Source organism: Bos indicus x Bos taurus, chromosome 6 (genome assembly GCF_003369695.1).
Source record: "Bos indicus x Bos taurus breed Angus x Brahman F1 hybrid chromosome 6, Bos_hybrid_MaternalHap_v2.0, whole genome shotgun sequence".
Classification (NCBI taxonomy): domain Eukaryota; kingdom Metazoa; phylum Chordata; class Mammalia; order Artiodactyla; family Bovidae; genus Bos; species Bos indicus x Bos taurus.
The window spans coordinates 68700576-68725117 of record NC_040081.1 but is presented as its reverse complement, the minus strand read 5'-3'; the positions used below and the strand labels follow the sequence as shown (position 1 = coordinate 68725117).

Below are 24542 nucleotides of genomic sequence, written 5' to 3'. Positions count from 1 at the left end.
GTTGGGGGAAGGGTGAGGTGGGGTCTCATTTGATCTGGCTGCTACTTAGAAGAAAAATAAACTCCATTTGCTCTTCCATTCTTTTAAGAAACAAAAGGGATGAAAGAAACCTTAGGCCAATAAGCTTCCCTTTCATTCTTTCCTTTTTCTCAGATCAGAAAATGATCCCGTATCATTAACCACCTAGCCTTTCCCAAAAATATAAATAGAGAGACACTACTTTCCCTCCATACTTATAAGTCTCACGATAACAAGCGCAGTGATCTCCAGAAACATAGTAGAAAAGAAAAGACTTAGATTTTGTTTTAAAGCTCCTCTAAATGACAGTGAGAACAAGAGGCTGGGGAGGGCCAGACAGTCATTTGACAGGCTTTGAAATGTGCCATGATTTGGACTTTTGATTTCATCCTTTTCTACACGCGATTAGCTATAGCACAGGTTTGTGTAATCAGCAGACAAACCAAAGCCTGAGGAATTTACTCACTGGGACTCAGGTAAGAAAGCCTTGCCCAGTGACATGTCATAGCCAGAAGCGACACTATATTACTCCCACCTTCTAAATTTTATTGAAATTTTAGAATAAAGTACAACCTTATCTCTTAAGAATCCTTTGTGGGCAATGGACCTTTGGTACTGTTTGTAAAACCAGGAGCAAGACTGGGCCTGGAATAAGATTCAGGATGGAGCAGAAAGTGTGCACCTTGATGGGGTCCTTCACATCTGCCTTCTTCTGCTCCTCTGGGAAGCCTTCCAAGAGGTCTCCTTTTTTTTTTTTTTTTTTTTGGCCATGTGGCATGAGGATCTTAGTTCCCCAACCAGGGATGGAACCCGTACCCCCTGCAGTGGAGGTACAAAGTCTTACCCACTGGACAGCCAGGGAAGTCCCCAGCTGGTTTTCTTGGGGGAGCTCTAGGCCTCTGCTGCAGCTGTGTCAGGTGGAACCACCCCACGCCCTACACACACATCTCTGCATGGGAAAACAGGGAGGGACGGAGCGCAGGAGGTGAAGAGGAACAGGGCTGGTAGCAGGTGGTGACGCCTCAGGCTCACCTTCTGCAGGACAGGTGGGATCAGCCTCCGCAGGTCTCAGAAGGAGCCTCTAGGCTTCCTTTTCCCTCTCTCTGAAATGCCCAACTGCCTCATTGGTTCTGAAACTGTGCCCTGGGGGAGTACTATTCATGGATAAAATCAAACGATGGCACGCTTTACTCAATTCAGAGAAAAATACAGTAAGCACATCAGATTTCCCCCAACATAAATTTGTATCTATCCTGTGTTTCCTTCCCTTTGTTATTATGTCAGCTTTGGTAGCACCCAAAAATGAACAGACGAAAAGCGAGCAAATGTTAACAGAAGAACTGCCAGCTGTGCTCAGCGCACGGCTATGCTCAGGGGTTGCCTTTATGTGCATGTAGCACAGCCTTCGGTGCTTCCCTGGTGGCTCAGTTGGTAAAGAATCTGCCTGCAGTGCAGGAGACCTGGGTTCGATCCCTGGGTTGGGAAGATCCCCTGGAGGAGGGCATGGCAACCCCCTCCAGTATTCTTGCCTGGAGAATCCCATGGACAGAGGAGCCTGGCGGGCTGCAGTCCATGGGTCGCAAAGAGTCAGATGGGACTGAGCGACTAAAGCACAGCTCAGCACAGCCTTGCTTTCTCCTAGTTTAGAAAACAAGATCAACAGCAATCATTGTCACAGGGGTCTCTGAGGCTCGCAGGTGCTCTGCCACCTGACAGCTTGTGAAAACAACCAGAGGCAGATTATCTCTCAAGTTGGCTCCAAGAGGCCAGCACTCCATGTTGAGCTAGTCAGAACCATCAGAAATGTCAGCATGCTTTGAAAGGGGACTTAGGGTGTCAGTGGCAAGTTAGTAAATCAGTAGAATTAACTCAACAGAATAAAAACAATCAGCCCTATTAGGAAGCACTCAGCATGCGATGGGGGTTTGAGACCGTCTCCGTGATTACTGTTAGCAGCCTCTGTGCCAGCCTGCTTGGGACTGGGCAGGTTTATGAGTGCAGGTTTCAGTGGTTATGTGGGCATCTCCACTGGTGGCAGGTTTTGTTCCTGGAAAGGGGGCCCAAAGTTGAAATGATATGAGAGAAATCTGATTTTTCCAATGGTGATAGCCCCAATAATAGGAGATTGGGTAACTGATCAAAAACCAGTGTCTATCTTTTGAAAGAAATAGCCTCAAACATGGTATTTCACTTTCTCTGAATGCTGAACATCCCTTTGTCTACAGTGATTTGGATTGATTTAATAGGATAACACAATAACTGATATATGAAGTTGTACTATTTAATATGATGTAGTTTCACAAGAGTTTTTACACTTCATCCTTGATTAATCACATGAAATCTTAGGATAAAGAAACTCTGCGTATAGTTTCGGTAGTCAAAAAAGCTGCTTTGGAGAGGTTTTTTCAGCAGCGTCTCGGAGGGAATGTTTTGAAATAGCTGAGGCTGTCTCCTTATTTGTGCAGTGATCTAGGATTGTCTGTCTTGCTGCCTCCTGGGTTCTTCCTGAAGCGGCACAGATGTCAGGATCCCGAGGCTGCTTGTCTCTGTGTCTCCATTCTGCTCCCTGGGCCTCACTGACAGCTTGACCTTGTTCCTTGCCTTCATTAAAGGTGCAAGTTCCAAAGCATATTCCTAACAATGTCCCTTCTTTCAGATTCCCCCAGCACAGATTTTCTCATAAGAAGCCTCAGACCTTGGGCTAGAATTCTGGGCAGTGACATTCTCTCTTGATTGTACAAGCCTTTCCACATCCACCACACACCCCAAACCTGCCTAATAATAAAGCATTTCAGCTGTCATTTCTTCCTTTCTCCAACTGTTATAAAAAAGCCAAATTTGCTGGAGGCTTCAAGCGCACGGCGGTCTGGATCTCCCTGGATGTGATAGTCGAGTGCTTGTTGTAATGTGCCAGGCGCAATGCCTCGCCAGCGATGCACTCGAAAATGTCGTTGACGAAGGAGTTCATGATTCCCATGGCCTTGGACGAGATGCCGGTGTCAGTACTCTTGCCTGGAAAATCCCATGGACGGAGGGCCTGGTGGGCTGTAGTCCATGGGGTCGCTAAGAGTCGGACATGACTGAGCGACTTCACTTTCACTTTCACTTAAGAAAGTAGTGTGACTGGTTTTTTGTTTCATTATAATTTTTAAGATTGTGTCCAACTCTTTGCAACCCCGTGGACTGTAGCCTGCAAGGCTCTTCTGTCCATGGAATTTTCCAGGCAAGGATTACTGGAGTGGGTTGCCATTTCCTACTCCAGGGGATCTTCCCAACCCAGGGATTGAACCCCCATCTCTTGTGTCTCCTGCATTGCTAAGCTGATTCTCTACCATTGCACCACCTGGGAAGCCCAAGATGGTAGGGGATACATTTAAAAGATTATATGATATATATGCGATAAATCATACTTACATAAGAAACACTCATGAACCCATCACCCCCTCCCAAAGGGTTGCTTACCCACCCACCTCCTCCCCTAGGGGTAACCACTTTCTGAAGCTTGTATTTATCATTTTCTTTCCTTTTAAAACAGTTTTATCTCATATGCACGAATACCCAAACCATGTAAGTTTAGTTTTGCTTGCTAAAGAGACAAAATGAATTTATGCGGCCAATTGAGGTTATTCTTCTAAAGTAGCCTTCCTGGGACATGATCCACTTATGCGTGGAGGCTGCACTTGCTCAAACCCATCTGGGAGCCCTTTGTTTGAAATTTTCTGCAGAGACATTTTTATCAGCTCCTCAAGAATCATTGCTGTCGCTTTATGGCATGTTTGGTCTGATTAAGCTTTTTCCCATCACCTATTTTGCTCATTCATTTATTTGAATGAGAAATATTTCATGAGTTCTTCTATGAACAAAGACTCTGTGTTGGAGACCAGTGGAGAACCAGGTAAAGCCCTGGCTTCCCTGGAGCTTGTCCTCACTCCTCCCCTACTGCCCTCCTCTGTCATTTGAACAATAACTAGAGGCCTCAGGCTAGGAGACTCCAGGACCCTGAGCAGGATCCAGTACACCACGGGGCCATGGGATCAGTGTGGGCTAAGAGCCTGAGGGGAGATCTGAAGGGACTTCTGAAGGTGGTCCAGTCTCCGTGAGCCGTCTCCAGCCCGTTGTGGCCTCATCTGAGTATTTCTGACCCTGATTTTCTTAGTTAGGTCAGGCACACTAATACTTTCATCCAAGCATGTTTATGTCGGCACCTGCTGAGGAGCCCCTGCCGTGTGGTGTAGATCAAGAATCCTACAAGGAAAGAAATCAGCCCAGTAAGATCTAAAGGCTTAAAACCCAGATTTTGGCTGTTTTATGTTAGAAGAACTTAAAAGCCACCCTAGATCATTATATAAATATTAGATTGATGACATAAATACATTGCCTGTGTAATATAAATATGAGACCTTAGAAATATGTATGTATATATATGTTTCATTTACTGTATATGCAATATAATATAAATTCAATGAATATAAATAATATGTACATCTAATTCATGTGTTCTCAACCAGCCTCCACATGACCCATTCACCCAAATAACTTACATCCTGCAATCCATCTGTGAAACAAACAGAACGACTCCCGCAGAACTGTGACCCCTGCAGAGCTCGAAGCAGCCTGCCTGTGCCTGGCATCTCCGCTCTTCCTGGTTTAGGCGTGTGGTTCCCAGGAGCCAGTTGTGTTTGTTCCCAAACCTGCCTTTGCTAATTGTACTTTTTATTAAGTTGCAAACTCTAATTAAATGTCCTCTGAGGAAATATGAATTCAAAAAAACTTGTTTCAATGAAAACCAAATTGAATGCTTTCGAAAAGCATTTAAAGATGAGTCATTTTAAACATGCTTTTGAATTAGGTCTGAACTAGGTGATTGTGAAAGATTGAAGGAAAAAGCAAGATTAAAATCTAGAAGAATTCTGCTTTCAGATTGTGCTTCAGGTGTCTTCAACTTCTTGTTCCATTTTTAATGGACTAAAATTAGAAATTATACCTGGTATGTAATGGTTTAAAAGAAGAAAAAAGAACTCTAATCAGCAGACAGTACTCAAAGAAAAGACCTTGGCCTTTTCTTGAAAGATTAGTGAATAAATAGACACTTAACATTTTTTTAAATTTATCTGTAATTGAAGGATAATTGTTTTAAAATGTTGTGTTGGTTTGTGCTATACAACGTGAATCAGCCATAAGTATACATATGTCCCCTCCCTCTGAACCTCCGTCCCTCCCCTCTAGGTTGTCACAGAGCCCAGGTTGAGCTCCTTGCATGCACAGCAAATTTCCACTGAATATCTGTTTGACGTATGGTAACGTGTGTATTTCAGCGCTCCTGTCTCAATCCAACCCACCCTCCCCTTCTCCCACTGCGCTCACAAGTCTGTTCTCTTTTGTCTGTGTTGCCACTGCTGCCCTGCAAATAGGTTCATAGTTTATGTTTTAATTTTAAACAAAACTATACATACACACAAATACACATATATGTCTATGTGTATACATACATGTGTGTATGCATGGAAGAGAGATCAATTTTTCATGATCCCTCCCCTGTGTTAAATGACTCCTAACACCTACTGGTCCCAAGCACATTTGAAAAGGAGGGCTTCTACTGTAAATATTACCAGGACTGCCCTACACAGGAGTGGTTTTACACAGTCTCCCTAAGAGATTTCAGATGTGACACCACTCGCTAAGGTTTATTTGGGTTTTTTATTATGTTTTGTTTTATTTTCATTTACCAACCTTTTATTGAGAGCCATGAAAAAATGACTCCATCTTTAAAACAATGGTTTGAAAAGAGAGAAAAGGCAACGTCAGACAGCCAGATGGATGAGGAAGGTCATGACCTCCCAGCGCTCTGTCCTTTCTGGCCATCTTGCCCTCCCAAGCCAACCCTTTCTCTAACTTCCTGGGGATCCCACAGAGGTGGGTCCCCTGCTGCCAAGGGTTTGCTGAGAGGCAGGAGGGCGGGATGCAAATTGGAAAAATGGGCCTGACGTTCTCAATCTTGGGCTGGAAGAAGGATGAGGAGGCCATCTTTGGATAATTTGGGTACAAATAAGAAAACAGCCTCTTGACCAGGCTCCAGTGATACTCTTTGACCCTAGCTTTTCCTAGTCGGATGTGAGGGAACTTTACAGCTGTGAAGAGAGTAATATCTCTAAATAGGGAGGCATTTCAAGTCCTATTCCAACCATGCTCCCCAGCTTATTCAACCACACAGGTTCCGTGTGTGTGTATGTGTGTGTGTGTGTGTGTTGGAAGACCTTAGGTGAGGTGAAAGTGAAGGCTCTCAGTCATGTCCGACTCTTTGCAACCCTATGGACTGTAGCCCACCAGGCTCCTCCATCCATGGGATTCTCCAGGCAAGAATACTGGAGTGGATTGTCATTTCCTTCTCCAGGGGAATCTTCCCGACCCAGGGATCGAACCCAGGTCTCCCGCATTGCAGGTAGACTCTTTAACCTCTGAGCCACTAGGGAAGCTCCTTAGGTGAGGTGCTACATCTCTAATCCAAACTGAAGCTTTGGATAAGGCAGCCTCCTGTTGCAAAATGCTTTATTTTCCTGAATACCTAAGAAATAAAACCCAAAGTCTGGAAGCCAGGCTCTTTTGAAAAAAGTTCCCCATGCCCCAGAAAGTTTAAAATCTGCTCCATGCAAGAACCAAACAGAAGGAGTAGGCAGACTGGAGAGAGGGGTTCAGCTTCATTTCAGCCCTCCCAAAAGGATCGCTCAGCTACTCAGCTTGCTGTCCACTTTAACCTTGTTGTTGCCTGAACTGTGGGTCCCTGCAGCACTCACAGCCATGGAAACTGCTCTCCTCTCTCTGCCCAAGGAAAGCCACTTCAGTAAGTGGAGACGGGTGAGAGGGGCCTGGCGAGGGCAGACATGGACACGGGAGCCCTATTTGGTTGCTTGGAGAAGTAACTGGACCCCTGCCTGAGATCGCCAAGCCCTCCAGAGAAAGGAATTGCAGGAGCATGAGTCATACCCCATTTTAGACAAACTCAAGGGTGCCCTGGAGGTTGGGGGCCTCCCTTATCAAGAAGCAGGCAACTGAAGTACACAGATTGTGCTTGGCCAAAGCCTAGGATCAGCTTCTGCTTTATTATCTATTAAACTAAGTGGATTAAATGAGAATTGACTGGAATTGTACACTTAGCGTTCCCTTACAAAACACCGTTATCTCATAAGCTGGCTTAGTGGAACAGGCTGTCAGGGGCTTCTAAGAAGTAACTGAATATAGCGCCTTACAGGACAGAGATCCGATGGAGGGTGTGCAGCAGCCCTGGGAGATCCCAAGATCCCACACCTTGTGTGGATGCAGAAGACAGGCCAGGGTGTACCTGCAAACCACACTGTTAGCATCTACCCCCAGGGATGGGCCCAAGTCTTCCCAAGAAAGGCATCTGCCACTCACTCCATTTTAAAAGCACTTCTAATGTTGGGAAAGATTGAGGGCAGGAGGAGAAGGGGACCACAGAGGATGAGATGGTTGGATGGCATCACCGACTCAATGGACATGAGTTTGAGCAAGCTCCCAGAGATGGTGAAGGACAGGGAAGCCTGGCGTGCTGCAGTCCTTGGGGTTACAAAAGACACAACTGGGTGGCTGAATAACAAAAAGTGCTTTACTAACCTTTTATGTATGTGGCCTCCAGCACATATGAAGACAGTAGAGTGGAGTGGCTAATACGACTGTCTTGGGAGTTAGACCACAGGCTTTGCATCATAGCTTTACTGCTTTCATTGAGTGACCATGTGTTACTTCTCATGGCTCAGTTTCCCCATCTGCAGAATGGGAGTAATAATAGTAGTACTTACTTCATTGGGTTTCTGTGGAGATTAAATGAGCTGATATCTACTCCTTAGAATAGCGCCTGATGTAAGTGGTTATTTAGGTGAGCTTTAAGTGATTATAGCTTTTACACAGAAAAAGAATTCATCCCATTTCATAACTTTTGCACCCACATCTCCTTTAACTATTATTAGTTGCAGCATGAGTGTTGAATGAGCTGCATTCACAGAGGAGATATTCTGAAAGGCAGGAGGCAGTGTACATGGAGGAGGTCAGGCCTGTGATCAGAGGAACATTTTGCTGGAGATGGTGATGTGCTTTTGCACATCATTTGTCTCCTTTGATCCACATTTCTCGTGTGTGTGTTTGTGTGAATGACTTTTCATTATAGGGTTTGGGTAACTGAATGTAAACCCTGCTTTTGGTGAAGATTGATAAAGTTATGAAAATGCTCAGAGATGATAAAAATGAGACCCCTTTGGCCTGGTGTCCCAGAAGCATATCCATTGTAGAGCACTTGCTAATTGAGGATAATAGACACATCAGAACGAGATGATGGTTTGGAAGAAGTTGCCGTTGTGCAGTTGATTTGAACAGTGGAGAATATTAACTGTTTTTCAGGGAAATTTTAGTTTATTTGTAAATTTAGGACTTTTTTCCCAACAATTTCTTTGACAGTTTTATTTTTCTGTTGGGTTTCTTTGAGTTCAGTTTACTTGTAAACATTTCTATCAACAACCTGCTCCACAGTCAACCTGCCTCTTTGGAATTACACAGCCTTTGCTTAATCTAATTCTAATGTATAATCCACAACTTCCACATGTACTTTATTATTTTCAGTACTCTACAATCCAGGATATGGTTTTATCCCTCTCAGCCTAATGGAAGAACATTATCGTCCTCATTTTTCAAAAAAATTGAAAGAGACCAAATGAAAAATTATATAAACTGTTGTTGTTCTTGATGTTTAGTCACTAAGTCATGTCCAACTCTTTTGTGACCCCAGGGACTGTAGCCCACCAGGCTCTTCAGTCCTTGGGATTTCCCAGGCAAGAATACTGGAGTGGGTTGCCATTTCCTACTCCAGGGAATCTTCCCGATCCAGGAATCGAACCTGTGTCTCTAGCCCCTCCTGCATTGGTGGGCAGATTCTTTACCACCGCACTATCTGGGAAGGTCTAGGCTGCCTGTGTTCAGATCACCCTGGAAGCTCTGGTTTCCTGAGATAAGGGTTTGAGTGCAAGCACTATATTTGAGAAGATGTCCCAGGCAGTGTGGTCAGGAAGTAGGGAAGTGAGACAGGGGAGGAAAGAAAGCTCAGTAGTGAAGGCATTCACGAGTGAGTTACTGCTGTGGGCAACTGGGACTCAGCCCTACCACCCCCTCCCCGTCAGGCTATGGAGACCACAATTCAGAATCGTTCCACCTGTCCCCAGCTGTTACTATTCCCCCAACAACAATTGTGGTGTTGTTTCTGAGTGCTGACTTCCATGCTTCTAACCAGAAGAAGCCCTCAGACAGGAAGAGAGACACAGAAACAGACAGATAAAGAGAAAGACGTGCAGGTACTTGAGGAAGGACACAGAGGCCACAAGATCTGCTCTCCAGACCTACACACGACCCGCAGTGACTGAGCCAGCGTGGGCCGAGCATTGTCAGCGTGCTAGCGGGAGTGCTCCTTAACCTCTCTGGATCTCAGCTCTCTTATCCTCAAAATAGGAGAAAGAATAGCTCCTGCCTCATAAGGGTGATATGGGGATTGATGAATTCCTATATCTGCAGTATTTCAACACTCAAAAATTCTCATCTCAAGTCTTTCTCTATTTTTTGAACTTCTAACTTACCGTAATCATTCCTCTTCTGAATAGGCTTCTAACAAGATAGAAGATAAATCCATCTATTATAAGTTTCAAAAGGAAATAGAACCATTTCCGAGAACAGTCTCCATATAAGGCCCCCTTTGTGTTTGATCAGCTTTGAATGGTTGCCTTTTCAAATACGCTGTATGCTTTGTTAGCACATTAGATGTCCAGCCCAGCAAGTTCTGTTATTGGAGCAGCTCTATGAGCTTTCTCGTTCTGGCTGTTCTATTTTATGGAAACCGTTGGTGGGATTCAAGTGTGAGCGGCTCATCACAGTCCTCTGTTGTAGTTTCCTCTGTGTCTCCTCCTCTTTTCTCAGAGCTATTTTCTAAGGATAGCAGACCCTAGGGAGCTTTCTTTTTGTGAAACTTCTACAGTCTAGGGGTTGAAGCCAGTGGCTGCAATCCCAGGCAATTCTGAGTTCTAATTCTGTCAAAGGCATTTATACTCAAGTGTGTTTCGTTGCTCAGGGATGATTGAAACAGCCCAATTGGTGAACAGCCAGGGGGAAATAGGGTTAAAAAAAAAAAGAGGAACTCAGCAATGTTACATGGAGCTCAGCCTGTCATGATTAAAACTCAGTTTAAAGATTTGTTCACTCGAGAAAATATCTCTGGACTGTTTCAGGCTGTGACTCTTCAATTAACCTGACATTTCACAAATCCAAAAGTGCTGTGGATGAACTCTTCACTTTGCTTCGGGATATTGCTGGAGCTCGGAACCTCATGAAACAGTTCAAGTCTGTATATGTTCCTGGAAATCATACCCACCAGGCAAGTACATATGTTTTAAAGTAACCAGCTAATCTGTGCTGTGTTTTTAGGATTCAGAGACTAAAAGAAAAGTTTCCATGTTAAGCTGTTTAAAATGAAGGATTTGTTCAAGATCAAACCTAAGGTTCTTCTAGTCCAGAGTTCTGGATTCCCCTGAATCTGAAAGCTTCCTGATTTATTTGTACCAAGGCTTAATGCAGTGAGATGAGCAATGGACTGGGGGTCAGCTCTGCTTTGTCAGTGGCCCAGACCTGTCCTGTCACCTTAGGCAAGTCCGTAAGTGCTAGATGAGGGGCTGGCTTTAGACAGTGCCCAGGTTTCTGGATCTAAGAATAAGAGAATTACTGAATAATATTATGCAAAGAAAATAAAAGTTGATGACAGCAAAAACAGTTGTTATTTAAAATGCCCCCATCACTTTATGGGCTTCCCTTGTGGTTCAGCTGTTAAGGAATCTGCGTGCAATGCGGGAGACCTGGGTTCAATCTCTGGGTTGGGAAGATCCCCTGAAGAAGGGAAAGGATACCCACTCCAGTATTCTGGCCTGGAGAATTCCATGGACTGTATAGTCCATGGGGTCACAAAGAGTCAGACACGACTGAGCGACTTTCGCTTTCACCACTTTATAAGGAGAGTGGGAGAACCTTACAAGGATGTTTTGAACAGGGAGTTGGAAAATGGTAAGAAAATCCAAGATGAATGGGGTAATTACTGTACCACAACTTGATGCAAAAGGGAAGAGTGGGGTCGTAGAGTGAAGCACAGAAAAACCCAATGGGAAGATAAAGGGTAAAGAAAGGCTAGAGCCATCGAGGCTGGGTAGTCTCTGTTAGACAAGGAGGAAAGCGATCAGGTTGCTGGTGGCCAAAGATGAGCTTTCAAGGAAGAATAGATGTTTCTGACAGAAAAGCTCATTAGGTTTTGGTGTGGAGTGGATGAAGGAATCTTCTCTCCCATCTTCCTAGGAAATATTCCACAGAATTCACTCTATTTGCTAAGGCTTTCTTGGAGAGTTGAATGTGCTGTTAGTGGGGACTATGATCCAGTGAGGGGTTCAGCTTCAGGGTGCTGACTCTCCAAGGTGGGCATGTAGACAGGAGCTAAGGTTACCCACGATCACCTAGCGACATGCAGGTTCTTCCTCCCATTTATTCAGATAGTAGCTGATACTTGAAGAGTCCCCTGCATTTGGTTTCCCTTTGATCCTCATGCAAGTAAGCCAGAGAGGTATTATTATCAGAGACCTAGGAAGGCCGCAGTGACTTGCCACAGGCACACAGGTGGCCAAGACCTGACCATGTGTTTGCTGCCAACACAAAACTTCCAGTCACTGCACCATGGTTCTCATGGAGGTTCTAGAAATACTAACTGATGGTGCTGTGGGTACATGAAGTCACCCACCAAGACACCGAAGACCTTAGAAACTGGCACTCAACTTAGTAATGTAAGTTCCCATCCTTTGTTCAATGATCTAAAAAAGTACTGATAAAATCACTCAGATAATTGATCAGCTGTAGTTTTGTCATTTAAAAAATTACCAGTCTTAAATATGGCAGTGTAGACTGGTTCTACAAGATGTGATTGAACTGAAGATGCATGATGAAATTTAGACCAAAGACTGTTGAGAGGTAAGTGGCTGTTGTCATTAACAAAGGGAAAGTAACCACTAAATTACTAAGGTCTTTTCAGTTTCTTTTTTTTGATCATCATGGTTGGCTGATTTGGCCAACTTCACATAAATATGTTATCTATAAATCTTGAGCATGACAAAGACAATGATCAGTTTCCTAGACTTTACCTCCCTGCCACCAACTCAGTCATTTCTCCAGACCTCAGAACCCTGTCTGAGCAGCCTTTGCCTTTGGAAAATGAACTCTCCCTTGTTGCATACACTTCCTGTATAGTGAGTCAGTAATATTATCAACTCATTCAACAAAACTCCTAAAGGTCCGTGAGTGGAAGTGGGGCAAGGCAGAGAGTATATGTGTATCTTGAGGGGATTTAATAATATTAATCCAGACACCAAGTGAAATGCTATACAACCAAAAAGTGAGATCTCTACATACTCAGCAAGGACTGTATTTGGATCCTTAGGTTCTACTTGGAGAACTCAAACAGTGGTTCGTGGTCTGTTGGGTGAAAAGTGTTGTAGATTATTCTGTAAAGTGTTATCCTAATTTTCTTTTAAAAAACAATAAAATAAAAAGTATGCGGGTATGTATACTTAATAAGTATTTAAAATTTTAGGAAAAGTGTATAATGGTTACTTATGGGGAATAGGAAGGGTCGAATGGACAAGGAGGAACTCTGGCTTCTTGCTTTATATATGTAGAGAAAGAATTTTTGATGGGATTACAGATCATTTTTACCTGTTTGGGTTTTTCAGCGTCTTTTAGAGGTAAGGAAGTACTAAGTCACAGGTGTAAGCCCTGTGAGGACAGGGATTTGATCTGGTGCTGTAGTGGTATCATGCACATAATGGGTGCCTGATAAATGTTTTGGGGTACATCTTGAATGCACTACATATATTTTTATCATATATTGGAAGAGTCATTGGGACAAAAATATATACAGATAGAAAATCACAGGTGTCCAGACTAGAAGCAGAGTCCAGCTCCATCTAGCTTTGAAGATGGACCTTGGCTAGACAATTTTCCGTCCATCTCTTCTCCCAGTTCGGTCCTCAGCTCTAGGAAAAATTAGTGCTTTCTATCTAGCTCCATGCTGTTTCTACACATCGTCTAGTTGGCATGTCCTGGGCTTCCTGGGGCACTCAGAGAAGACACAGACCTGGTCTGGCGAGGGATTCCTGCCTCGGCTCAGCCCAGTGCTGTGTATCTGGGCTCTCTCCCCTGGATCTTGGGGCCCTACTCAGCCCCAGGCTTCCTCCCAGAGTACTTTTCTCCTGCTCTGATGCAAATGAGTTGACTCTTAGAGCCACTCCTCTTTACTCTATTAGCTAGAGGCACTTCTTATTTAACCTTCATCCTTTAACCCTTTAGGTAAATGTTTTGGTCACAGCTCAGATGTAGAAAGCAGACACCACTCTCATCATTTTAAAGAAAATGTGATTTCATATAAGGAATTAAGTACCTATAGTATCTGAAAGAGCTGGAGGAGTGGGATCTAGACCAGGTATGTAGAAATGAGCCCCAAACATCACTACACACCTGGTTCCAAGAGAACCAGTACCTCTGCCACAGCCAGGGGAGTGGGCATGGTGTCCACCACGAGGCTGCCATTGAAGCTCTTGGCTTGAAGAACACGCCAGCAAAGCTGGAGACAGCTTCTGTGTTTTCTCATCCTGGTAAATACAGAGCCCAGCTCAGTGCTTGCCACCTGAGGGTAAAGGGGTAGGTGGATGGATGGATGGATCCTGGACTCTGGGTCTTATTCAGAATGGTATTTCTTACGTTCTTAATTCTAAGTGAGAGGGAGGTTAGCATGTAGGTGAACATCAGCCTTTGGGTTCATAACCCAGCTCTGCTCCTTACTAACTGTGTGACCTTAGGGAAATTACTTTACTTCTCTGAGCTTAGTTCCTCTTAGCCACTATTATTAGCTCCTTCATAAAAGTGCTGTGATGATTAGGTGAGTTGATACATATAAGGCTTTTTAGGACACAAGCCAACACAGACAGTGCTATGTAAGTACTGGCTGTAACAGTTGTGTAAAGGACGAAATAGACCTTCTCTTTGTTCTCTTTTGTAGAGTTTCATTGTTTCCTTTGTTAGGAGATGGGCTACACAGAAAGGAGGTCATTCTCAAGTTGACTTTCCCGTTAGCTGTGGCATATGGTCAGAATTTACTACTCATACCCCTTTGTTTGGAAAAGTCATGTTTGTCTGTAGACTCTGTTAACCAGAAACCTAAGCCCCAGTTTTGCCTTTATAACAAGCCTTCTTCTGCTTTCGTTTCTTACTACAAATGTTCCAGTTTAATGGGAGGCTTAACCCTCTTCCTGAATGTCAGCGTTTGATGTGCTGCTGTTCCTCAGATGACTCAGGGCAAGGAGCTTATGAGCCCTGTCAGACAAAATACTGTATGACTCTTGCTTGAGTGGCTTTGGCAAAATTCTCAAAGTGCTGTGCTGTGTTGGAGGAAATGTCCCACAGATGGGTACCATCTTCTGTGCCTCTGGCGTGTTGAACAAGAGCCTTTAGAACCTGCAGGGCCCAAGGAGGCTCAATTCATCTTGTGCCTGGTGAAATAGGGCCTCTGAACAGTCTGTAGGCCCAGTCTCTTCATCAGCAATCCCCAGCCCTGGCCACCAGCTGTCCTTTTCCAAGTGCTAAGCTCTGTTCTTCCTCCTAATTCTATCTACCTAACTCTAGACCTGCTGACATCCTTTTTGAAAGCATCTACATGAAATAGCATAAACCGGGGGCCAGGGAGCTTGACTCTCTCCTGCAGCCTAGCTTCTAACTGCCTGTGTGTGAATTCAAGCAAGTTGATTAATAGCTTTGGGCTTTGATTTCCTTATATTGAAATTAAAGGGACTAGGCTTAAAACAAACTTTGTAAAAGTCATCTGCTTGTGGTTTGAGGGATGGATAGATGGATGAATGGATGGATGAACAGATAGACGAATAAACTACTTTTTAATCTCCAGAGCAAACCATTATCCTTAAGAAGATGAAAGGAGGAAAACAATCAGTCATAGTATATAGCAAAAGATAAAAATAAATAAGCCATGGAGTAGTCAAAGCCCAAAGCCAAGACCAGTTTTGAACAAAAGTTTTTTCCGTGTGATCTTGGATTGAAACAAAGTAAATATCCTCTGTACAAGTCTAGTTCTCCTGGGAAGTTGGTTGTTTAGAGTCCGTTTTTCAGAAAAGAAGCATTTGCAGCAGGAGGACTAAGAGAGGCCCTGGCTGCACCAGTACCAACCAGCAAGGCCAGGGTCAGCAGCACGACCGAGGGGATATGGTTGTGGCAACAACAGTTTTCTTCAAAACTGATCTCCTTGGCCATCTTCAGGTGGCCAAATTTAAGAAGATGTTGGAGTTGGTTTTTCAGAATTGTCTCTGACTTATGTGTAATGTCAGAAACTGTTGCTGTGCTCAGAACCTTTCTTCAAGGGTTGGAATCAGGTCAGTATGGACCTTCTGGACTGAATCATACATTATCTCCACCATGAAAAGGAACCAAAGACATAGAAACAAGTATTTTATTTTTCATATTCTGATTAACTATGGGATATTAAAAGTCCAGTTTGTTCTGGAACAGATACTGACCATTTAATGACAAAAAGAGAGTTTCTGTTTTTTTTGAAACCTCATCTATTTTACGTGTAACACCCATGGAGGTCTCGTTAGGTTCTGCCAAACCTTCAAGCTAGCCTCATGAGACTGTCATACAGGCCCACATTGCAATCTCCACGGCCCTAAGCATGTTTGCCTTCATGGCTCATGGCTCTCTTCCTATATTAATATATATATATATATATATATATATATATATATATATATATATTTATGTGAATAAATATTTATTAAGTATTATGTGGGGCTTCCTTGGTGGCTCAGATGGTAAAGAATCTGCCTGCAATGCAGCTTCAATCCCTGGATTGGGAAGATCCCCTGGAGAAGGACATGACACTCCAATATTCTCGTGTGTAGAGATCCCTTGGACAGAGGAGTCTGGCGGGCTGCAGTCCATGGGTCACAGAGGGTCGGACACAACTGAGTGACTAATACTGAGACTAAAGTATTATGTAATAAAATTTATAAATATATTCATTTGAATATATATGTTGAGTATATAATTCATGTGTTTATATGAATATTCTTATATTTGCATATGTTCAATTGTGTACATGTAATTATACAGTTACATTGGTATAGAGACAAATCTATTTATACTATATATCAAAACATTATCTTTCATCTAAAAGTTCATATTTTTCTTCTGATTTTAAAAGAAATTACATTTTCATGGACTGCAAACAGTCTCATGGGCCCTAGGCATCATGCATTCTGCACCTCCTGCTTGAGTCATCTCTGTGGTCATAGCCCCCACTGGCACCAGTCGGCCCAGGATAGGAACATAGCTCACTCATAGGCAGCAGCAGGCATTTTTCTCCTCTGGAGTAACCATTGTGACCATCCATGATGCAGTCCATGCAGCTACCCAGGAGCTGTTTGGTTTGGTCCCAAAGTGACAGCTGAGGAGTGAAGGAATTAGACTCACAAGGAAGGAAGGGTGGGGGCAGGAGTCTCCTGGCTTAAAGCTCTCATATCCTATAGGAGCCACTTTCTCTGAACCAGCTCCACAGACATGATTCTAGCATTCCTCCAAGGGACATGCCAATTATACAAAAGTCATTGTACTCAGAGAAGCCCAAAGCCCTGACTTTCTGTCCAATATTTATAGTTCTCCCCATCTAATGCAATTTACTAAGCGGGGGTCATTTTTATCATAAGCAATCTTGCTTGGCTAGCGTTTGACATTCTTCCCTTATCAGGTTTCCAGGGAAACAGAGCTCAAAAGTTAACCAAAGGTCAAATTCTTATGCAGAAGGGAAAAGAGGTTTAATAATCCTTTGCCTACCACAAGCAACCTGCCAGTTATTAAGGAAATAACTAATATTTCAATTCAGATTTGCAGTATGTCTGTGGTAGAGACAGGCTATGTGGGTTCCCCAAACTCTATTTCTGTTTCCTCCTGGCATGCTTAGACCACATTTTCCAAGTTCCCTTGCCGGTAGATGTAGGTTTGTGATGAATTCTGACCAATGAACAATGGGTAGGCGTGATACAGATCACCTTCAGCCCATAAAAACCTCCCTGGAAATCCTCCACACTATCTCTCTTTCATCCCCTCCACACTATCTCTTTCATCCTCAGTTGATGAGATGCAAAGGCTTCCATGTGGGATTCCAGAGCCCTAGGGGGTGGCGGGGGCTGCTCAACAGCAGGAACACGGATGTCTGTCTGAATGATTGTGTAGAGCATAGACCCCCTACTGCAGGGACACACTGAATGTGGCAGAAGCAAGAAATAGGGATGAATCTGTCTGCGTTTTTAATCCCTCTCCTTCTCCCCTGAAAGATGAACTGCCAGTGAATGTTTGATTAGGAAAATTAAATTATTCTCGTTAACATCTCATGAAGTCAAACTACACGACTGATCTCCCCTCTATTCCTCTCTAACACATGAGGAAAACTGAACAGGGCCCTAGGGAAAGACATCTGTCTTCCCATCACCCCCTTCTGTGGGCCTTTGCTGAGAAGTAAGTAGCTTCTGGCTGAATAGAAAATTCCATAACAGTTAGAGGAGTCTCATTTAAGAAGCTACTGCCAGGGCTTCCCTGGTGGCTCAGTGGTAAAGAGTCCACCCAGCGATGCAGTAGACATAGGTTTGATTCCTGGTCCAGGTATTGAGCCTGTGCTCCGCAACAGAGAAGCCACTGCAATGCGAAGCCCCCACACAGCAGCTGGAGAGTAGACCCCGCTCACCACAGCTAGAGAAAAGCCTGCACAGCCAAGAATACCCAGCACAGGAAAAAATAAATTAAAAAAAAAGACTCAAAGTCTTAAAATATATAAAAAAAGAAGCTACTGCCAAAGCCATTCATTCTAGTCAGATTTCAGCGACGTGATTTGAGGCAGAAAAAAATCCAAAGTAAGTAAGGAAGAAGCCAAAAGTTCTCATGATTAAAACCCTGATTGGGGAAACTAAGAAATGTGTTTGCTAATGAATCATGAGACAAGTATTGCTTTGAACCTGAGAAAGTCTTTTCCTAAATCGAGCTCTTTAAATGAACAATGTTATTTAGTTGTTCTGTGCTTAGTTGTTTTAAAGAAGAATTTAGAAATCTCCTTCTATATAATATTTAAGTGGCAAAACGTCTTTTTTTTTTTTTTTCTTGACTGTGCTGTGCAGCTTGTGGGATCTCAGTTCCCTGACTAGGGATTGAACTCGGGCCCCAGCAGTAAAAGCACCAAGTCCTAATTACTGGACCATAAATCACTGTAAATTCTCTCTCTCTCTCTCTTTTTTAAATTGAAGTAGAGTTGTTTGCAATATTGTTAGTTCAGGTATATAGTACAGTGATTCAGTTATATGTATATATATTCTTTTTCAGATTATTTTCCCTTATGGGTTATTACAAAATATCAAGTATAGTTCCCCGTGTTATACAATAGGTCCTTGTTGATTATCTGTTTTATATATAATAGTGTATATATGTTAATCCCAACTTTCCAATTTATCCCTCCCTGCCCCTTTCCCTTTTGATAACCATAAGTTTGTTTTCCATGTCTGTGGGTCTATTTCTGTTTTGTAAATAAGTTCATTTGTATCATTTTTTTAGATTCCACATATAAGTGATACATATTTGTCTTTCTCTGGCTTCCTTCACTTAGTATGATAATCTTTAGGTCCATCCATGTTGCTGCAAATAGCCTTATTCTTTCTTATGGCTGAGTAATACTCTGTGTGTGTGTGTGTGTATGTGCGTGTGTGTGTACACCACATAGCCTTATTCTTTCTTATGGCTGAGTAATACTGTGTGTGTGTGTGTGTGTGTGTGTGTATGCCACATAGCCTTATTCTTTCTTATGGCTAAGTAATTGTGTGTATGTGTGTGTGTGTGTGTGTGTGTGTGTGTACAGCACATAGCCTTATTCTTTCTTATGGCTGAGTAATTGTGTGTATGTGTGTGTGTGTTGTGTGTACAGCACATAGCCTTATTCTTTCTTATGGCTGAGTAATACTCTGTGTGTGTGTGTGTGTGTGTGTGTGTGTGTGTGTGTATGTATGCCACATAGCCTTATTCTTTCTTACGGCTGAGTAATACTCTGTGTGTGTGTACACCACACCTTCTTTATCCATTCCTCTGTCAATGGACATTTAGGTTGTTTCCATGTCCTGGCTATTGTAAATAGTGCTGCAGTGAACATTGGGGTGCATGTATCTTTAAATTAACCATACTTATATCATTTAATGAGTTTTTGGTTACCAGTGAAAATAGAAAAAAGAAAAAAGCTGAAAGCAGTTTAAACAAGAAAGGTAATGTATGATTTAAAAGACCAGAGAAGGGGCAGCTTCAAGTGGTAAGGAGCCATTGCTGGGGTGATGCTAACAGAAATAACAAAGAGGGGCAGGTTCCCGCTTGCTTTCCCTGCCTTCCAGTGTCCTTCCTGGGCTCCTGTGGGCAGAGTCAAACGGATCTAGATGGCAAAGCACAAATACGGTTTGCAGGACAGCCTCCCAGAACTGAGCATGGAAGAGAAGATTTGGGCTCGAGAGAAAACAGCTTAATAACCACCACATCTAATTATGAAAAATGATATTTCAAAATTGCCATCATGGGGCTTCGCTCCCCACCCCCAGAGTTGGACCATAAAAAAATCTGAGCACTGAAGAATTGATGCTTTTGAACTGTGGTGTTGGAGAAGACTCTTGAGAGTCCCTTGGACTGCAAGGAGATCCAACCAGTCTACCCTAAAGGAGACCAGTCCTGAGTGTTCATTGGAAGGACTGATGTTGAAGCTGAAACTCCAATACTTTGGCCACCTGATGCGAAGAGCTGACTCATTAGAAAAGACCCTGATGCTGGGAAAGATTGAGGGCAGGAGAAGGGGATGACACAGGATGAGATGGTTGGATGGCATCACTGACTCAGTGGACATGAGTTTGAGTAAACTCTGGGAGTTGGTGATGGACAGGGAAGCCTGGCATGCTGCAGTCCATGGGGTTGCAGAGTCGGACACGACTGAGCAACTGAACTGAACTGAACTGGGGCTTCCCTGGTGGCTCAGCGGTAGAGAATCAACCTGTGGTAGAGAAACATGGGTAGAGATCCCTGGGCTGGGAAGATCCCACATGCTGCAGAGCAGCTAAAGCCCATGTGCCATAACTATTGAGCCTGCTCTCTAGAGATTGGGAGCCACAACTACTGAAGTCCACGTGCCCTGGAGCCCATGCTGTGCAGCAAGGGAAACCACTGCAGTGAGAAGCCCAAGCATCACACCTAGGGAGTAACCCCACCTCACTGCAACTAGAAAAGCCCATGCAACAGTGAAGGCCCAACACAGCCAACATTAAAAATAAAATTATTTTTAAAAATTGCTATCATGAGAAGACAGTCGTGAGAATGTCATGTGAATGTCATAGGAGAGAGTTCAGTCAAGAGAAAAAATAAGTATTACAGAGGTATGAGAGGCAGTTCATTAAGAAAAGCACTTTGATTATTTCTCTGGATTATGTGATGTGTCTGTTATCTGTGACTTTTCCATACTTAATTTGTGGCTGCTTTTCTCAATCTAAAAAATGTTACCTACATATCTTAAAAAATAATAAAACGTGTTTACAGCCCTGCCAAGTAACATTCCATGATCACAAAGTCCCAAGAATGAAGGTGTTAAGGGAATAGGACTTCCAAATCTTTGCTCATCCTTAAGGGGAGGCTGACTCAAAGGGCCTTTCTCCCTAGAGCTGCATTCCCCAGGGCTGAGCTGAAAGTGGAGCAAGGGAGAAAGGGGATGTCTAAGCCTCCATGCTTCCTTCTTTCCCTGTCTCCAGTCTACACAGGGGCTTCTGGGGCCCTGAGCACAGTCCTGTCACCCTGGTACCCCGTGCCTTGCACAGAGGGGGCCCCAACATAATGTTTTTGCTGGACAACAGGTCCGCCTTTTTCCTATGCCTGAGCTTTTCTTGGGGTCACTACTCATCCTACTTACTGAAGGTGCGTCCTATGGCGAGCAACAGCCTTCTTTTGGTTTTTGTAGGTTGAGGGGTATACTCCCTCCTGTCTTAAATGTGACAGCCTATGTGTATCTCTGGTTCTGCCCCATGTTAGTCTGTATAACTATATGTAGACTAATAAAAGAAATAACTGTAAGCTCCAGGAAAGAAGCAGTGGGCTTTTTATTTACCTTCCCTTTGTGCTTTGTAACAGAATTTTATTAAGTTGCAAGTAGTATCGGACACGACTGAGCGACTTCACTTTCACTTTTCACTTTCATGCATTGGAGAAGGAAATGGCAACCCACTGCAGTGTTCTTGCCTGGAGAATCCCAGGGGCGGGGGAGCCTGGTGGGCTGCCGTCTATGGGGTCGCACAGAGTCGGACACGACTGAAGCGACTTAGCAGCAGCAGAGATCTGAAACATAACGGCTTAAACATGCAAGGTTTGTCTTGTCACATATGTAGGTTCTGATTCAGTCCATCTGTGTTGTGGTACTGCCACGAGTCTCCACTGACCCAGATTTCTTCCAGCCCTCTGCTCTAGCATCTCCAAGAAATGGTTCAGTTTTCCACAGTGGCTGCTGGGGCTGCCGCCATCACTTTCATATTCCAGGCAGCAGAAAAGAGAAAGGGGAGGAAAGCTTCTAGAAGTCCTACTCCCCTTCTCCTTGCATATCATTCTCCAAAACTTCCAGACTCAGCAGCAAGAAAGGCTGCAGAATGGAGTTTTCAGCCAATTGATCATGTTCCTGGCCAAAAACTGGTTCTATTTCTAAGGAAGCAGTTGATGAATATTTGGTAAGTTAGCGGAATATTGGCCAAAGGACTTCTCCATGGAGAGCAGTTTAGAGAGATTAAAGTTTAAGAGATTAAATATCCAGAAAGGCTGAGATGGTAGAAAATTTCTCAAGACAGTTTACTCGGGGAGGAGGGTTTGGAAAATTCAGAGGCCATTCTGTGAACTTTTTTTTTTAACATTGAAAATACATATTGGATTGTTTTAATTCCAGAAATATACCTGTTAATTTCTGAAGTTTTGGAAAAAGAAGAAAATAGAGTCCCCTACTCGCAGAACCTAGCATTAGCCCTCGTTTACATTTTCGTGTGCTTTATTCCAACCTCTTCCGGACATAAATAACATTAATTTTTAACAAGTGAAGAAAAAAAGACCGTTCTTGATCTGTGGGAGTGTGTGCGGGTGTAGGTGTGTGTGTGGTGGTGTTTTAACTGTGCTTTTAAAAAAGGAATACAGTGAAAAGACTTCCTCCCACCTTTGCCTCTTGTCCAGTCCCCCACGTCGTGATCACTGCTCATGGTGGTTCTGTATATCACACCTGAGTTTATTTTTTGCATGTTCCAGCAAGTGCAAACTTTCATATTCCCTTTGGCACATTTTACACAAAAGCCCATTATTCATACTGTTCCTCATCTTGCTTTCTCCACTCACAGTTTATTCTCACCTTGCTTTTTCCTATCAGCACAGAGTTCCCCTCTTCACTTCCATGGCATTCCTTCATGTGGATGGATTCCATTTATTAAACAGCTCCCTATTGATGGACACATGAGTTTCCAATCTTTTGCTGTAACAGACTTTTATGGATCTCATTTGCATACAGTAGCATATTTGTAGGATTAAGTTTTAGATGTGGGATTGCTAGGTCAGATGCATTCATAACTTTGATAGGTATCCCCAGATTACTCTCTGTGCTGATTGTAACAATTTACACTCCCACTAGCAGTATATGAGCATGTCTGTTTCCCTATGACCTTGTCAAAAGAGTGTATTTTCAAACCTCTGTATTTTTGCCTGTATGATAAATTTTAAAAAACGAACTTGGTGTTACAGCACTATGATGAGGATGTTGACTCATAGTTTTGTTTGTTTTTAAAGTTCTGTGTCTCTGCGCAGTGCTATCCCTTTTGTGAGCATCTGCATATGAGATCTCTGGGCATGCCATGGTCTGTTTGATTAATAAACAGAGGAGAGCTGCAGCTTCAATTCGACAGTTGCCATTTCTCCCTGCATCTTATCCCTGTTAAATGCACTAGTTGCCTTCTAGCTAAGTGATTATTTATGATTGTGAGGATTTATACCCTGATTTCTTTCTAAGATATTTCAAGTAAGAAAGTTGGAATAAGGGAAAACTCAGAGTAAAACATGACTGTAGGGAAAGCAGGACGAGGCCAGGGATGAAGTCAGCGCCCCAGAAGTCCTCAACACTGGCTAGAGGTTGGTCACAGATCTGGCCAGTACAAAGAGACACACAGTTCACCGCATCTCTACAGTGCTGGCTTTCCTGAGTCTGTGATAGATGCAGTAGAGTGCTTTGAGGGTAGACACTCCTCTTCCTTCCCCCTTCATGTCCCACTGGGGTGCCATACAGAACTGGAGTGCAAAAGCAGCAACATGACTGGGAGTAAAGCTGTCCAGCTGATGGGAAGGGAAGGAGAGAGGAAAAGCTTGGTAGTAAAGAGACCCAAGGAAAGGAGGAAGGGAATTTGCTTAGAATACACATTGGTCAGAGGCAGCTGCCTCCAAATATTACCTAAACCTGGATAGATGTAGCACCATTTGCCAAACTGTAGGTATTGTAAATCCACATCAACTTAATTCTACTGAAATTCTTTTTTTTAATTTATTCATTTATTTAACTGTGCCAGGTCTTAGCTGTGACATGTGGAATCTTTAGTTGCAGCATGTGGGATCTAGTGCCCTGATCAGGGATTGAACCCGGCCCCCTGTGTTGGGAGTGTGGAGTCTTAGCCACTGGAGCACCAGGGAAGTCCCCTACTGAAACTCTTATTGTTCACAGGGCATCCTTTCTCTGAGTCCTGACCTTGGTCAGATTTCTTTGCGGTATCTTGGCTTCTTTTTCTGGCCAAGTTGTACTTGGAGTTGACTTCTCTAGAAAAAAGAGATTGCTTTGGGCTTGGTTAGTGACGATACATTGTAAGAAAACATTTGGGATCCTAAAGGAAGGGAGCATAATTCTAAGAATGTTTAGGAAAGACCTGAGAGCATCTTCATGTCTATCTAAGTTGACAGTATTTTACTTTTCAGCATACTTCATGCTGAAGGGAATGGCAAACCACTTCAGTATTCTTGCTTTGAGAACCCCATGAAGAGTATGAAAAGGCAAAAAGATATGACACTGAAAGATGAACTCCCCAGATCAGTAGGTGCCCAATATGCTACTGGAGAATAGTGGAGAAATAGCTCCAGAAAGAATTAAGAGGCTAAATCAAAGTAAAAACAGCGCCCAATTGTGGATGTGACTGGTGATGGAAGTGAAGTCCAAAGCATAGAAACCTGGAATGTGAGGTCCATGAATCAAGGTAAATTGGAAGTGGTCAAACAGGAGATGGCAAGAATGAATATCAACATTTTAGGAATCAGTAAGCTAAAAT

The 24542-nt window shown here is 43.3% G+C and overlaps 1 protein-coding gene across 1 annotated transcript in view; it reads left to right on the top strand.

Moving 5' to 3' along the window:
• SCFD2 (sec1 family domain containing 2) overlaps positions 1–24542 on the top strand; it is a 395759-nt gene that overhangs the window by 338835 nt on the left and 32382 nt on the right. The window contains exon 6 of the mRNA XM_027544495.1: positions 10296–10441. Coding sequence (XP_027400296.1) covers positions 10296–10441 — 146 coding nt within the window. The remainder of the gene's footprint in view (positions 1–10295; positions 10442–24542) is intronic.